The 16,210-nt window shown below is 41.2% G+C and overlaps 1 protein-coding gene across 3 annotated transcripts in view; it reads left to right on the top strand.

Annotated features, from left to right (window-relative positions):
• The window catches only part of OGDHL (oxoglutarate dehydrogenase L), a 65,424-nt gene that overhangs the window by 43,914 nt on the left and 5,300 nt on the right, over positions 1–16,210 (top strand). For all 3 annotated transcript variants that reach the window (XM_079975606.1, XM_079975607.1, XM_079975605.1), the window contains exons 17-21: positions 10,626–10,804; positions 11,667–11,738; positions 13,473–13,598; positions 14,139–14,211; positions 14,821–14,984. In XM_079975606.1, coding sequence (XP_079831732.1) covers positions 10,626–10,804; positions 11,667–11,738; positions 13,473–13,598; positions 14,139–14,211; positions 14,821–14,984 — 614 coding nt within the window. The remainder of the gene's footprint in view (positions 1–10,625; positions 10,805–11,666; positions 11,739–13,472; positions 13,599–14,138; positions 14,212–14,820; positions 14,985–16,210) is intronic.

Here is a 16,210-nt window from a genome sequence, read left to right as displayed (position 1 = left end):
ACAAATCATGTTGCATTAAACTGCAGCTTAATTAATTTTAATTGAAAGACTCTTGCTCTTTCTGACAGTCACGCAACTTGCTGTCAGGGAGAAGGGGGAGAGATAGCATAATATGAAGTGCAAGCTGACGCTGCTTCTCAACACCTCTGTCTGTCAGAGTGACACATGAAAACAAAGAGGAGAGGCACCCAAAATTGGGCTGATCGCTGTTTCCTCATCTGATGATTCTATTATCTGAAGTTCTCCAGATAACAACATAATATTTGGACCATCATTGGACTCCACCTTTAGAGGTTTTCTACTAAAGAACACTTGCGCTTATAAAACCCCAAACTATTATAATAAAGCGTATTCATCTGTTAGTTAAACCCATCATGATCCAGAAATGACTTCCTTCTTTGTACACTATCAGGTCCTGTCATTACACACATGCCACCAATGTATTGCTTCATCCTTAATGTCACCTCCCACCTGAAGGTCAATATAAAAAATGTTTGCTTTAGATTTTTGATTTGTGGGGTTCCAGCCCCTCTTTTTGGAATAACTGGGTTGAGACCAGGGCCGGATTTGAGTTTGATGAGGCCCTAAGCTACTGAACGTAATGGTGCCCTTTATATGTCCAGCTGCCCTTTGTCAACAACAAATTATCACTTTTTTTTTTGCATTGAATATATGCTATATGGTAATTTATGGACCTAATAGGTATCTAAAGCCATTTGCACATAACAAATAGGAGCCTGCACAACACAAAACACTGTTGCTGTACATAGGTTTTATTTTATTTGTTTTTTATCTTATATTTTGGAAATGTACATCCAGGGTTTTTTCCCCCTTTAAATTTTTTGGGGGCCTCCAAGAGACTGGGGCCCTAAGCTATAGCTTGTTTAGCTTATACATAAATCCAGCACTAGTTGAGACCAATTGCCACAAGTGACTTTCCACATGTGAAATTGTTTCTTAAAACTGTTCCTGTAAATAAAACCACCAGCACCTTACTAGTAAGGTCCAGGACACATTCCTGTATTGTGGAATTATTTACGACTTGGGAGACCTGCCCTATCACTGGAAATCATAAGGGAGAAAGCAGCTGTTAGTCTGTCTTTTATGGTATTGCTTAATTTAGTGGTTTTTGACAGTGCTGTTATAGTACAGTTAGGAGAAAGGAATTAATGTATTGTCAGTTTGAAGACACAATTTAAATCTACAGGGCAATCTTTAAGACTATAAGTATTGAAATCTTTCATCCTATGTGTACTTCAGTAGGATCTTTGACTGAGATTAAACTGAGTTTCCATTTTTATCTTGAGAAAACCTGATTTCCCTATTCTAATATAGTAGCATGTGTGTAAATAATGAGCCATCTTGGGTGTTTCCTCATCCATGTCACCCAATCTGTAGAAAAAGTCTTTGAATGCTTGTTTAAAAATAGAATTGGACTCAAACCTATCCAGGAAAGCCTATTTAGCTTCTCCCTTTATTTAAAGAATACCTTAGGGAACTTGCAAGAAGAGTTACAAAAGATTTTCACTATTTCAGCAGATGATGACACAGCATGACAATTAGGATGGTTTTTTATTTATTTTTAAATAAATTTGTCTTGTTGGAAATGAGTATTAATAGCATGAAAGAGTATGAATCTCTGTCAGAGAATAAGTAGTACAGACACCTTGAATGAAAGGTTAGAAAGCTAGTATGTCGTGCTTTCTAACTTTTTGGCAGAGGGAAACATAGAAACGTGTTTACAGATGGGTTCTTCACGGAGTTCAGCACCACAGAAACCAAAGCAATTTATTGACATACCTTCATCAAGATCTGGCTGAATGTCTTGAATACAATTAGCATCAGGATAGCACATAAAAATTCACCTCTTCTGCAAATGAAGTCTGTGCATTCATGGATGGACATAAGTGCCACATTCCTGCACATATTCAGACTATTCAGCATATTTGCCTGGCATCAGGAATGTTACTCTGGGTTGCAAAGTTGTCATTTTGCCCTCGCTCATAGCATCTTCTGATAGACATCTAGCACAGGACTGGGGGAAACCTCCAACCTGAGTGTGGGATGCACCTCCAACTTTTAATTAATTTCTGTTCCAGGAATTTTGAGAGACCCCTTGAGCGTTGAGGTTGGTGGGTAAAGCAGTTTGTCAAGGCCAAGCCAATGTAAAAGGCAAGTACATGTTCCAGTGGTGTCTAGGAGGAAGTTGAACAGTGCTGTTGAAGAAGGCAGCTCTGGACCAAGACTGGCCTTGGGGGAAAACAGAGGGAAAATGGAGAAGGAAGAGGTTGAGAAGCCACCATTTTTGTAGGCGTGAAAGAGCAAAGCCTGTGCCAAGAGGCCAAAAGTATGCAGAGTTGGCAGTGTTAGACAGTGGCTCAACCATCTCATTACCTCCCATGTGGTGCTCACTATGACAGTCACCATCGACTGGGAGTTCTGCTTGCTCCACCCATCATGAGGTCAGGCAGTCATCATCATCATCATTTATTATTTATACCCTGCCCATCTGGCTGGGTTTCCAACAAAAGATTAAAAATACATTAAAACATCAGTCATTAAAAACTTCCCTAAACAGGGCTGCCTTCAGATGTCTTCTAAATGTCAGATAGTTGTTAATTTCTTTGACATCTGATGGGAGGGCGTTCCACAGGGGGGCACCACTACCAAGAAGGCCCTCTGCCTGGTTCCCAGATTTAATAAAGAAATAATGTAAAGATAATAAAAGTGGCAGGACATGAAAGAAAAATGGAGAGTTAGCAAGGCTCTCTTCATGTTAGCAACAATCAAAGGTTTCTGTCTCCGTCCTGGAAGAACCGTCCCCATCCCCATTTCAGTATTTGTAATGAAGACCCACACTGCATGCTGTGATACACTTCCTCAGGAACAAGTCCCATTTCAGTGCCATCTTATTACTTCTGTGTCAACGTGCACTGAGTTAGGCAGAGAAATGGCAATCCTTGTTGGTTTCTGCTCTCTTCACTGTGCAGCGAAGTGCTTGTCACGAGACAGGTGTTTACATTCCACAGGTGTTGGCAATCCTAACCTAGTTTACCTGGAACTAAATGTTACTACTAAAAACGTTTGTGTTGGGGGAACAACTTACCTGCTAGAGCACAATAACCAGCACCGCCTGATCATTCAATAGTGTTAGGGATCGTCTCATTTTTATTTTAAAGTCTCAGTTCTGTCCCCCTAGGCACAGTGGGATTGCATCTGATCCAAGGGTTAGTTTCTGGGCAGAGTGTGGATACGCAAAGTTGCCTTAGAATCCCTGGATTGCTGCTTTCCAGCCCAGCTGGGATACTAGACTGCCACCTCTCTCTTTCCCCCTTTGGTAACTCTAAATGTTTGCTGTGGGGCTGACTCAGACCACACTTTCCCTGCCGTCAGCTTCTTGCCTGGAGAGCAACTGCAACGCCTGCTGGTATTGGCAGTGCCCTTCTCTAGTGAACAGGCAGCTTCCTTCCGGCGAGTGAGCCAAAGCCAGCTAAGCTGGGAGAACGGAAACTTTCCCTAGTCACCTGGAGGCCACAGTGTTTGACCAACGCCAAGGGGGGCAGCCATGAAACCTCTGCTGCCATACACAGGCTTCAACCTCTAGCTCTGGGACTGTGGAAGAGCAGGAAGAAGGAAGAGGCGATGGGTGTGAGGCAGGGGATGAGAAGCCATGCCAAGTGCTTACCCGAGTTTGCTTTCTCCTCCCCCTGCCATCCTTCCTTCTCTCTCTCCACCCTCCACAAATCCCCTGAGATCCCAAGGGGAAGCTCCCTCCCATGAGATGCTGGTGAGACACCACTGTTCTCCTGGCTCCATCCACTTCTCCCCTGCACTTGGGGATGTTCCTTGCAGAGAAGTGACAATGAATCTACTTAAAGGAGAGCTTTTTTCCTTGGCTCTTTGCTTTCGAAGGGTCTTTCCACCAATAAACCCACACGCTGCAGCTAAGAGTAAGTCAGAATCAGTGTAAGTCAAATGTGTCCAAGATGCAATCTTATTTTATGGTGTATCTGTTTTTTTTACTGTATTCAGACTAGATTTTTTTAAAAAAAATAATTTTTATAAGTATAAAAATATGACAATACAATCATACACCTTAATATTTAAAGATTCCTCTGAATCTCTGTACTTCCCACCTTCCCCGCCATGGGTCCTATTGTCAACCCTTTCAACTGCATATTATTCAGTAGTCCATATTTTATATCACTGCATTGTGTCCATTGTATTTGCTACATTGCAAGCGTTACTGCAATCCTGCTAACGTTTTCATCTGCTTACAGTGGTCTCCAAGATAAATTATAAAATTTCCCCACTCTTTGTTAAAGTTTTGGTCATCTTCTTGGTCCCTGAGCTTCCCAGTCAGTTTTGCCATTTTGGCATAATCCAACAGTTTAATTTGCCCTTCTTCTCTGGTAAGGACTTAGCCTTCTTTCCATCTCTGGGCTAGCAACATACGTGCTGCTGTCATCATGTACATAAAAAGGCTTTTCTGCTCCTTTGGAATGTCAGCACCCACAATTCCTATTAGAAAAGCCTCTGTTTTTTAAAAATAAAATTTATTTTGAACATTTTTTTCAACTCATTATATATCATTTCTCAGAATGCTTTTATTACCACACAAGACCACAACATATGATACAAGGTGCCTTCTTTTTCTTTACATTTCCAGCAGATATTTGTACCTGTCTTATACAAACTAAATTTTTTTTAAAGCCTACAATCCACTTAATAAAGACAATTAGTGGAATACTTGTGTGTGGCCCAGGATTGATTTTTTTTCTTCTGTAGAACAGTGGTGCTTGGTGGAGGGGGGGGAAAGACCCCCCCACCCTTGATGTAAGGCAGTAACCATATGCATTTGAGTGGATTTTGTAGAAATCTACAGGTACCAAATACACATTTTAATTATGATGCATATGGCTGCAACGTTATAATGGCAGTGGACCTCCTTGTTCTCAAGCTTGCATTGCCCATATTGATATACATTCTGTGAAATAAAACAGACCTCAAATTCCCACAGGCGCATTACCCTTGGCTACATTCTGCAGTCCCCACAGTATAAATCACAAATGACAAGTACATGAGACCTGTCAGTGACTGCTTGCTAGTGGGTTTGAAGTGGTAGCCTACTGTGTGCAGAGCATATCAAGAGCCAAGTTGCCCTCCTTTGGTCAGCAGGAGTTTCAGAGTTCACAAAACTTTCCTAATTAAAGGTAAGAATGCAAATTCTTATCACAGCTAGAAACGGAGTCTAGAGACTTCATTCTGTGCTTATTAATAACTTCTCCCTAGGTTGCCTCATATATTTGCAAATGGTACTCTTTGGGGTAAAATTACTCCAGCTACCTGAATATAGTAAATTTGACAGATAATAGATTGCATAGATAATTGCAATTGTAATTTCTATGGGTTTAGATTGTTGTCATCGTTTTATTTGTATGTTGCTTTTCCGCAAAGAGAATCATGCTCAAAGCGGCTTACCACAAAGGAATCGGGAAAACATCTCAAAGTCAACCATCGTTAGAACGATTTCATAATAACTAGAACGGTTTCAGCACTATAAATATAACAAGATTACATTAATACCATTATACCTCCTGGCGGTAGCCAGAATAACACCTTGGTCCTATAAGTCCCTCTCAGTCTCCCTGAATCTACTTCTTACAAGGCTTTCAAAGGCAGAGGGAAGCTCTATGAATAGACTCTTAGATACAGAGTTTTGAGTAGATTGTTAGATTCAGAATTGTCAGCTTTCAAAGTATTTTCCATAATTATAGATCACATTCCCCAGTTTGTAGTTTTGTTTTGTTTTTGAGATACTGAAATCACAAATGAACACTTAGATTTAGGACAACTCAAAACATCACACTTGTTGAAAATAACACTGATGTTTCCTGCAGCACATAAGTAATTCTTTAAAAAGATGTAATATGCACAGCCGCCCTCAGTAATTGTGAAACTGCAGTTAGTTCAAGTCTCAGACTTATGCATGTATATAGTGACATGGAAATGGGAACGATAATTTTACAGAAAGGGAAAAGGCGTCTTTCACAACACAGTGACTAAAATTTAATAAAATACAGTGGTGCCCCGCAAGACGAATGCCTCGCAAGACGAAAAACCCCCTAGACGAAAGGGTTTTACGTTTTGGAGGTGCTTCGCAAGACGAATTTCCCTATGGGCTTGCTTCGCAAGACGAAAATGTCTTGCGAGTTTTTCTGACTTTTTTTCCCTTTCCCCCCTTTTTCTAAGCCGCTAAGCCGCTTATCCGCTAAGCCGCTAAAAGCCGCTAAGCCGCTAATAGCGCTAATCCTCTAAGCCGCTAATGGGCTTGCTTCGCAAGACGAAAAAACCGCTAGATGAAGAGACTTGCGGAACGGATTCTTTTCGTCTTGCGAAGCACCACTGTAGTTTCTTAGTAACCTTGTTCACACAACTAGATCTACATTTCAGCAGCCAATTGTATATTCCACATACTTTGACTTTTGTCTTGTCAAATGTCGCATCTGGCTCTGCCTTTCAGCTGCCAGTCCCAGCCAGCTTGTTCAGCAAAAAATTGTAAAAGCTTTTATTTTCCAACCAATTTTATTTAATTGTATTTCTTAGCTGCTTTCTCTGCCCAGAGATGCTCAGGGTGGCATGGAGCAGTCCAGTTTATAATACAACTGTGTAAGTTAATTAGACAAAAAGCATTTAAAAGCACAATTTAAAATCAGTAATGAAAAACAAACTTACAGCATGTGAACTGGAAGGAGAAGCTATGCTAAACATTTGAACTTTTTGATTCACGCAATTATGATGGAAACTTTTACCAGCTAGAAGAACTGAAGGTTTCACCTAAGTAATGAAAGGTACTTCTTTCATTTTATGGAGTTGTGGTTGTATTTTATAATGTAAGTTTTCAGTCTTCATGTCTTCAGAAAAAGAAATCCTGAAAAACAAGCCTGCAAAATGCAGCTGCAAAAGTGTTCCCTTAGGACTTACATTTACCAGATGCTGTTGCATGCTTTGAATGGCTTCAGTAAATAAATGTCTGTGAATTATACACTTTGATCAAGCTTGGTACGCCAGACTTTGCCCCTCTTTCACATTTCCTCCAAACCCATTTCAGCTTCTGTGCTGTCCATTGCGTTCTAACCTAACCTAGCTACCGAAACCTATTTCCACCCTTCCTCATCTGAATCCCTTATGCTTGGAATTCATGGAATTGGACAGATTCATGGAATTGGTCAGTTGGAAGGGATACCAAGGATCATCCAGTCCAACCCCCTGCAATGCAGCAATGTTTTCCCCCCAACGTGGGTCTCGAACCCACAACCCTGAGTCTTAAGAGTCTCATGTTCTACCAACTAAGCTATTCCTAACCTCTGTTTCACTATTGACTAACTACTGTCTTTTCCTTTCAGTATCCTGGTATCCTTTTCACAATCTGTGCTTTTCTCTTTCTTGTATTCTCCTGATGAGAAATTTCCTTGATGGATTCCCATCTTTAAGACAGGTCCAAGCAGCTACTGCCTTCTAGTAGTGTGACTATGTGGAACTCTCTTTTCTTCACTCAGTTCCATATGATGCGCCAATAAGGAGTTTAGGGTTTGAATTAGTGCAAATTCAATATTCTGGAGAACATCCAATACCTTATGGTTATTTGCAAACAGTTCCCTGCTTTATTTTTACCATAGACTCAAAAACAGCACCTTAAACTTTGTACTGGACTAGCCATACAACAGGGGTCCCCAACGTTTTTGAGCCTGTGCACACAATTAGAAATCTAAAACCATTGTAGATACCCCAAGGTACTCGTTTCACAGAATGGAAATTGGTGATGCTCAAAATCTCCCCCAGACGAAACACGTACACCCATCCCAAACAACATACAGACAAAAAAGAGGCGACACCCACCAGAAAAAGGCAACTGTCTCACAAAAAAAGACAAAACCATTAATCAGAATAAATTGGGAGGAGCAAGAAGCCTCGAGGGACACAGGGTGAAGGGTTCCAGCCCTTTAGCAAACCTTTATGAAAGTTTGATACTTTAGAATGTGCAAAGAAGGTTTCATTTATAATTTCCAAATCTACCCAGTCGCCCCTTCTCTCTTTCGTTTTCGCAGCACTTAAATTGTAAGGTGTGCTTTTTTCCCATTCTCTGTGCAGCAGAGAATTACAAATTAAGGACCATACAGATAAATACAACATGTTTCAAAGCACATCCTCATTAGATGATTTTAAAAAAAAAATTGAAATCTAAATGTTTACTTTAAGTAGTGTATTTTTTCTTGTTGTTGAAAGGGACAATCTTGTTTTAAGCGCTATGTATTAACAGTGCATCTATCTGCAAATCTGCTTGTTCTCCTCTTCCTGAAATGCTTTGGCAGTTTGGATAGGAGCAGGTAATGGGATATATATTCAGACAACTTACCTGGGAGATCAGGGAACCGCAACCCAACACCTTTCCTGCTAGAAACTGCATATTATTGAATTCCTATTCTTGAGTTATCTTATCTACCAGTGCTGTTGTGGCATCGGTACCCACCATTACTTGAGTGCATACCTCACAACCAGGAAGAAAGCAAGAATTGCCATTCTTAACAGTCCTGGAAGCAAGCAGTCAAGAATGAATATTGCTTTTGCCAGCTGACTGGCTGCACAGCTGGTGATGGTTTTTAACCTCTCTTGAGAACAGAGATTCATATGACATGCTGGGTACCCATTCAGTAAGGTGGCATTTGCACATATTTATCTGTGGATTAGATCTAAAGAGCCTCAAGGTGTAAAATAGGGTTGCCAGATTTCAAAAAGTGAAAATCTGGACACAAAAGTTGTTGAGCTTTTTGTTTTGCCTGAAGTTTTTGAGTTATTTTAAAGGAAATTCACCAAAATCTACACTCCCAACATGGATTGACATATGTCCAGAATTTCCTGGACATTTCAGCAATTTCCCCCCAGAAGCTGTTTCCAACTGCCAAGTCCCATCTATGTCTGGGAAATTACAGATGTATAAAAAGGTAAAGGGACCTCTGACCATTGGGTCCAGTCGTAACCGACTCTGGGGTTGCGGCGCTCATCTCACTTTACTGACCAAGGGAGCCAGCGTACAGCTTCCGGGTCATGTGGCCAGCATGACTAAGCCGCTTCTGGCGAACCAGAGCAGTGCATGGAAACGCTGTTTACCTTCCTGCCGGAGCGGCACCTATTTATCTACTTGCACTTTGACGTGCTTTCAAACTGCTAGGTTGGCAGGAGCAGGGACCGAGTAACGGGAGCTCACCCCGTCGCGGGGATTCAAACCTCCGACCTTCCGATCGGCAAGCCCTAGGCTCTGTGGTTTAACCCACAGTGCCACCCACATCCCATACAGACGTATAGCAGCCCTATAAACATGTATATATATCTTCTTTGAGGGAAGGACTGCTTCTGCATATAGAACTCTGGTTTTTTTTTATCCATTTGAATGGATTGCATGCCCCAACAAAAGAAGGGACCAGAGACTGCCCTTTCCAAATTTGCCTCAGTAGCTTCACACGAGAGTCTCCTACAGGGTGCAATGCCTTTCTAGATATCATACCGGTAAATTATCGACCATTCTGCTCACTTGACATCAGTCCATCTGATGTATGTTGATGATTCGGGCTACATGGCATCATTTAAAGTTGCTGCAGGAATATTTGTCCTCATGCCAATCCAACGACCTATTTAAATGCAAATGATCCTGGAAAAGCGGGTAACATGAGGGGCAAAAGTGGGGGGGGGGGAGGCATTTTGTCTAATAGGCACTATTAGCTGGAAGCAGTGAAATAAATAAATAAGACCCTGGAGTCAAGGTGGGTCATTAAAAGAGAAACTAGGTTAATATTATATTTAATTATGTTTCTATGAACTCTCTGGCTCTGCTTGAAATCTTGTATTTTGAAACAGAACAACAAAGCAGCATTGTGATTACAGCTATTAAAGCAATTTACCATCAATCTGCCTTAGCTGAGTTGCTGGGCAAGAACTATGATACTTTAGATTTTAGTAAATTCCTGTTCCATTTTTACCCATTATTTAATGCCCTAATCCCTACCACGGAAGAGTTTGCTATATGGTCGTCCACAACACATAACGAACTACACAGAGGGGAAAATTTTACTCGCTTCCTACGAGAATCCCACATAACATTCCAGATGGACCCAATTGTGTTTGCTGTATGTTAGATTTTAGGAAATATTGCAACATCACCGTGCTGTAAGCTATAACATGTTAAGTGTAATGGAAGTGGCACAACGTATCTTGTCACAACCACTCCACATTTTTTAAATGCTACCCAAGCCATTCTGGTATTTGATTTTTTATTGCAGAATATGGTTTTCTTATGCCTCATTTTTCCTTTTCATTAGTCGTTTGTGATGGTTCCGAAGACTGAGATGCACAAAGTTGTACTGAATCAGTTTTTGACATAGAAGTTTTGTATATTCGTATATACTGAAAGTGCCTAATTCTTGGATGCATAAGAGGCATAGTCCTAATTTACTTCATTCTGTAATGCCATTCTGTAATTCAGCTTCAGGATTTATTCTCAATACATTTTGTATAGTCACAACAGAATATAGTGTGTACTGATAATATATTTCCTCTTTCCCCCCTCTTAGGTTTTGAACTTGGCTTTGCTATGTCAAGTCCCAATGCCCTCGTGTGCTGGGAGGCTCAGTTTGGTGACTTCCACAATACAGCACAGTGCATCATTGATCAATTTATCAGCTCGGGACAGGCTAAATGGGTTCGTCACAATGGGATTGTCCTGCTTTTGCCTCATGGAATGGAAGGAATGGTAGGGCTTCCACTGATCAGAATAATAGTTTCCTGTGTGCAACTAATTTCACAATTAGATATATCTAATATTTATTTAAATAAGAAGAAGGAATTGCTGTTACAGATGTGTATCAGTGGGTATTTCCCCGAAGAACAAATGTGTAATGATTGAAAGAGAGAATGCATATAGTGGTTAGGTAAAGGTAAAAGGAGCTGTGGTCTAAACCACTGAGCCCCTTGGGTTTGCCGATCAGAAGGTCAGCGATTCGAATCCCCATGATGGGGTGAGCACCTGTTGCTCTGCCCCAGCTCTGCCAACCTAGCAGTTTGAAAGCACACCAGTGCAAGTAGATAAATAGGTACCGGTGTGGTGGGAAGGTAAATGGCATTTTCACACACTCTGGTTTCCGTCATGGTGTCCCGTTGCACCAGAAGCGGTTTAGTCATGCTGGCCACATGACCTGGAAAGCTGTCTGTGGACAAATGCCAGCTCCATCGGCCTGAAAGCGAGATGAGCACCGAACCCCATAGTCGCCTTTGACTGGACTTAACTGTCCAGGGGTCCTTTACCTTTTACCTAGTGGTTAATCCCGTGCATTTGTACTTGGAAATAAATTCCACTGCATTTAATGAGTTTCAACATCTGAGGAATAGTGTGCATTTATAGGGTGCTCCATTTATACAATAAACATGTTATATTCAGCCATCTATTAAACCTATGTCAGAGAGGGCGGTTATAAAGGCCACAGACAACCACTTCTATCAAACCAACTAAGTTCACATCATCCTGCCCAGTACGGAAATTAATGACAATTATATTTAGGATCTAGATTGTTCCAAGGCATGCCAACTTGTTTTTCTTTACATGATGTGATTCTCAGGGCCCAGAGCATTCTTCAGCTAGGCCAGAGAGATTCCTTCAGATGTGTAATGATGATCCTGATGCCTTTCCAGTAAGTATATCTATTTTTCCTTCCTACCCAGTCATCTCTCTTCAGGCACCAATAATAATAATAATAATAATAATAATAATAATAATAATAATTTATTTCTACCCCGCCCATCTGGCTGGGTTTCCCCAGCCACTCTGGGCGGTTTTCAACAGAACATTGAAAATGAGGGAGGCTCCCACAATTCCTCCTCAGTGCAGTCCTCCTCAGAACGGTCCCTGACACCAGAGCTGGGCATCAGGAGTTGTCCTTTGTTGCATCTCAGAGAGGGAGGCTCACCATAGTTGCGGTGAATGACACAACAGTAGGCAGGGAATGACACAACATACACAACTTAGGCAGCAGGGGCAGCAGCAGCAGGGTTTTCCATAGTGTCCAGCAGAGGAAGCAAAGTGTCCACAACTGTTTCTGTCCTGAAACAGCCTTTCCCCCTATTTGTTCTGGACCCTCCCGGCAAGGGCTGCAACGTGGTCCAGCAATGCCAAGGAACACACTGGTGACTCTCAGATACAGGGCCTATAGGAGCTGCAGCATCGTTGAACATAGGACCTTCTGTCTGCCAGACATGTCCCATGCTGAAGGAAAATGGGGTGGGAATGAGAAGAAGAAGAAGAAGAATAATAATAATAATAATAATAATAATAATAATAATAATAATAATAATTTATTTATTTATACCCTGCACATCAGGCTAGGTTTCCCCAACCATTCTGGGCGGCTCCCAACAGAATATTAAAAACATGATAAAACATCCAACATCAAAAACTCCCCTAAACAGGATTGCTTTCAGATTTAGAAGACATCTAAAGTCAGATAGTTTTTTATTTCCTTAACATCTGATGGAAGGGCGTTCCACAGGGTGGGCACCACTACCGAGATGGCCCTCTGCCTGGTTCCCTGTAACCTCACTTCTTGCAGTGAGGGAACCGCCAGAAGGCCCTTGGAGCTGGACCTCAGTGTCCAGACTGAACGATGGGGGTGGAGACGCTCCTTCACCTTGTAAAGTATGGTAAGCACATTTGAAACTATATTTCATTGAGTTTATTAAGAAATGGTGCACTCTCCTCTGCCTCTTTAGCCTGATAGGGTCAAATTTAGGCTACCAAGGTAACATTTATAGCAGTCTTAGTATGTTCTGTAGGTTTGCCTGACCTAGACAGGGTTGTGGTAAAAGTTAACTCTTGAATGGTTGTGTTTCCTACGCTGAAGTAGACTGTGGTGATGTGTTTACAGACCTTTGTCTAATTTCCTTTGTTCTTATCAAAATGTAAAAGTGTAAAAATGGTGGTAAATAGAGGATTGGTTTGCAAGCCAAACCATGGTTTAGCATGAATGCACAAGCGTTCAGGCGATTGGAAAGGAAGCTGAGACTGTTATGTTCCTCCTTGGCTATTCTGTTGTGTTGAGTTAAGCCATGGCTCAATGTGTCGCCAAACCTGGGCTCATGGTTTAGCTCTCTTGGACACACCATGAACCAGAAACCATAGGGCTAACTTTGCTTATAGCTTGTGGATAGCATAGCCCAGAGAGAGCTAAATCAATTGGATTTGGATGACTTGTTAAACCAAATCATGTGTAGCACAATTGCAGGATGATTGGGGAGAAGCAGAGCTGCCACATTCTCCTTCCAGAGTCTACACATTCACCGATTTACACTAAGCCATGGTTCGGCTTAGTAAGATGTGCAAACCAGGCTAATAGCTTCCTTTCTAATGCCCATAATCTACCTTTGTTCAGGAATTTGAAGATGATTTTGCTGTTTCCCAACTGTATGAATGCAACTGGATTGTGGTGAACTGTTCAACTCCAGCCAGTTACTTCCATGTCCTCCGAAGGCAGCTCTTGTTGCCATTTAGGAAACCTGTAAGTAGTGACATTTGAGTGCTTTTGTACTAATTAAAAGTATTTCAGTCTTTTCTGTAAAAAATAATGAAGTATGGATGATAGAAGACTAGGCCTGTACTGTAGAAAGTGGGTTTAAATTTAATTATAGTTAAAAATTTAAAGAGCCCAATTGCTTATTTTAGGAAACTTCTAGAATATTCAAGATTGTTTCAGAAAGTCATACTGCAATTTGTTTAGATATAGGTATGCCACACAACAAACCCCTGCCGCACTGAGACAAACTATTTCGGCTTTGTCCATTACTGATTTATGTACAGTAAAGTACTTTTTAGACATCAGAGGGATTAGGGCAGGCAGAGGCATCCAAGGACAGCAGAGTGCTCAAATCTCCATGAATTTTATTAAAACTTAAGACCCTTTAGATAGGGGTGCATCTAGTTAATCTCCAGGCACTGAACCCATTGCTTTTTTGTATGGAAGTCAAATTCTTTGCTTGTGAGAAGTAATCTGACTCAATAAAGGCAACATTTTACAATTATTATACCGCCTATTTTGCAGCTGATTATTTTCACACCAAAGTCCTTGCTGAGACATCCTGAAGCAAAATCCAGCTTTGATGAAATGGTGTCAGGTAGGTTCACTTATGCACGTTTTGTTTTGAAACATTTTAACCCCCTTTTCTGTCATGAGATCCAACACTCCCCGCCTTACATTACGTTGTTGGCATGGGAGTACTACGTTTGTGGCATGGAGACCCTTTCGCGGGAAGAAAATAGCAAAAACACAGTAGAATAGCTGCAAATGGGTCCGCGATTGCTGGGGGAACTAATTTGTGATGTCAACTTGTCAGCCAAGATAAGGTGCTCAAGGTCTTCACTGATACCAAGCAAATCTCGTATTTTTTCTTAAAATTATATTAGTTATAGCAATGATTGTTGTTCCTCTGCCTGTTCAGAATATTATTGAATTTAAGAATTACAGAACCAATACAAGTACATGAGAGTTGGGGAAAATTGCCACAGAGAACCAGATGTGTTTCATGAAGGGAGTCATTTTCTCTGTGTAATTACTAGAAAGTGGCAATATCCCTAAGTTATGGTGAGAATGGAAACTATGGAAGGAGGGAAAGAAGGCTTTCTAATCCAAGGAATATACCAAAAATTACTTCTATTTTTGAGAAATCCTCTAGGGTTGATCAGACTAGGCACCTTGTAGTAAAACACTTTTGTTGCACATCTAGGTACCAGCTTCAGGCGTGTGATCCCTGAAGAAGGACCTGCAGCTGAAGCTCCCGGGGAGGTCAAGCGGGTGATTTTCTGTACTGGGAAGGTATACTATGATCTTGTTAGAGAGAGAAAGAACCAGGATTTGGAGAAGGAGGTGGCTATAACCAGATTGGAACAGGTAAAGCAAAGAGAGAACTTGTTGTGCGCATTATTTTTAAAATGTACATGTCTGTGAAGTACACATAATAACCTTTCTCATACTGAATCTGTTGTTAATCTGATATGAGATACACACATGGTGGAAGTTGCTCCCAGTACCAGTCATCACATGGAAGCAACCTAAGGTCCAAATAGCTTACTGTTGCAGAAGATAAGGCTCTGTAAAACAGTTCTGGACATAGATACAGACAAATACAGATACAAAGTATCTCCGTTGCTCCATATAACACCGAACAAACAACACCAACAGACTGAGACCAACTAACAGACTGCTGAGTTGACATACATTAATCACAGATATGGTTGGGGCATTGGGCCGTTACCATCGCAACTGGCTCGGCTGACTGTGCACCTGAAATTAGCTCATCCATGGGGTGATTTAACTCAGGAAGGAAATTAACCCCATCTCATGTCCAGTTACTTCAGCAAAGTCAGACTAATGGTTCATTTAGTTCAGTACTGCCTTACACTGACTGGTAGCCTCTCTCCAGGGTTTAAGCAGGGAGTCTGTCCCAAGCCTACCTGATGATGTGGCAGCTTGAACAAGGGCTCTTGAACCTAGACATGTAAAGCAAATGTTGTGCCATTGAGCAACAGCCCATCCTGTTGACACTTTTTGGTATCAAAGTAACAAAAACTTGAAGTTCTGTTTTTAAAAAAAGAAACACAAGGTGTTTTGATTTGGTGAATGGAGTGTAAGATTATGTAGACAGAACCAGGCAGAGGGCCTTCTCGGTAGTGGTGCCCACCCTGTGGAACACCCTCCCTTCAGATGTGAAGGAAATAAGCAGCTATCCTATCTTTAAAAGACATCTGAAGGCAGCCCTGTTCAGGGAAGTTTTTAATATTTAACGCTGTATTGTTTTTAACACTTGATTGGGAGCTGCCCAGAGTGACTGGGGAGACTCAGCCAGATAGGCAGGGTATAAATAATAAATTATTGTTATTATAGAATAACTGGACTGGAATCTTACCTGATGGAAATTGACTAGGTTGACTTCTGCAAATTATGAACCCCATTCTGTATTTATAAAATGTGAATACTTTGTGATCTGCTGCCTTCACGAGGGTATTCTAATGCTGCTTTTCATGTGATGCTTAAAACTGTTTTCCCATTTCCTTCATCTGAAAATGGGGGGGGGGGGAATACTGTATTGACCAAAATGAACATTTGATTTTAAAAAT

This window comes from Podarcis cretensis (assembly GCF_951804945.1).
Source record: "Podarcis cretensis genome assembly, chromosome: 5".
NCBI classification, from domain to species: domain Eukaryota; kingdom Metazoa; phylum Chordata; class Lepidosauria; order Squamata; family Lacertidae; genus Podarcis; species Podarcis cretensis.
Note: the sequence above shows the minus strand (reverse complement) of the source record. Positions and strands in the feature narration are given on the sequence as shown.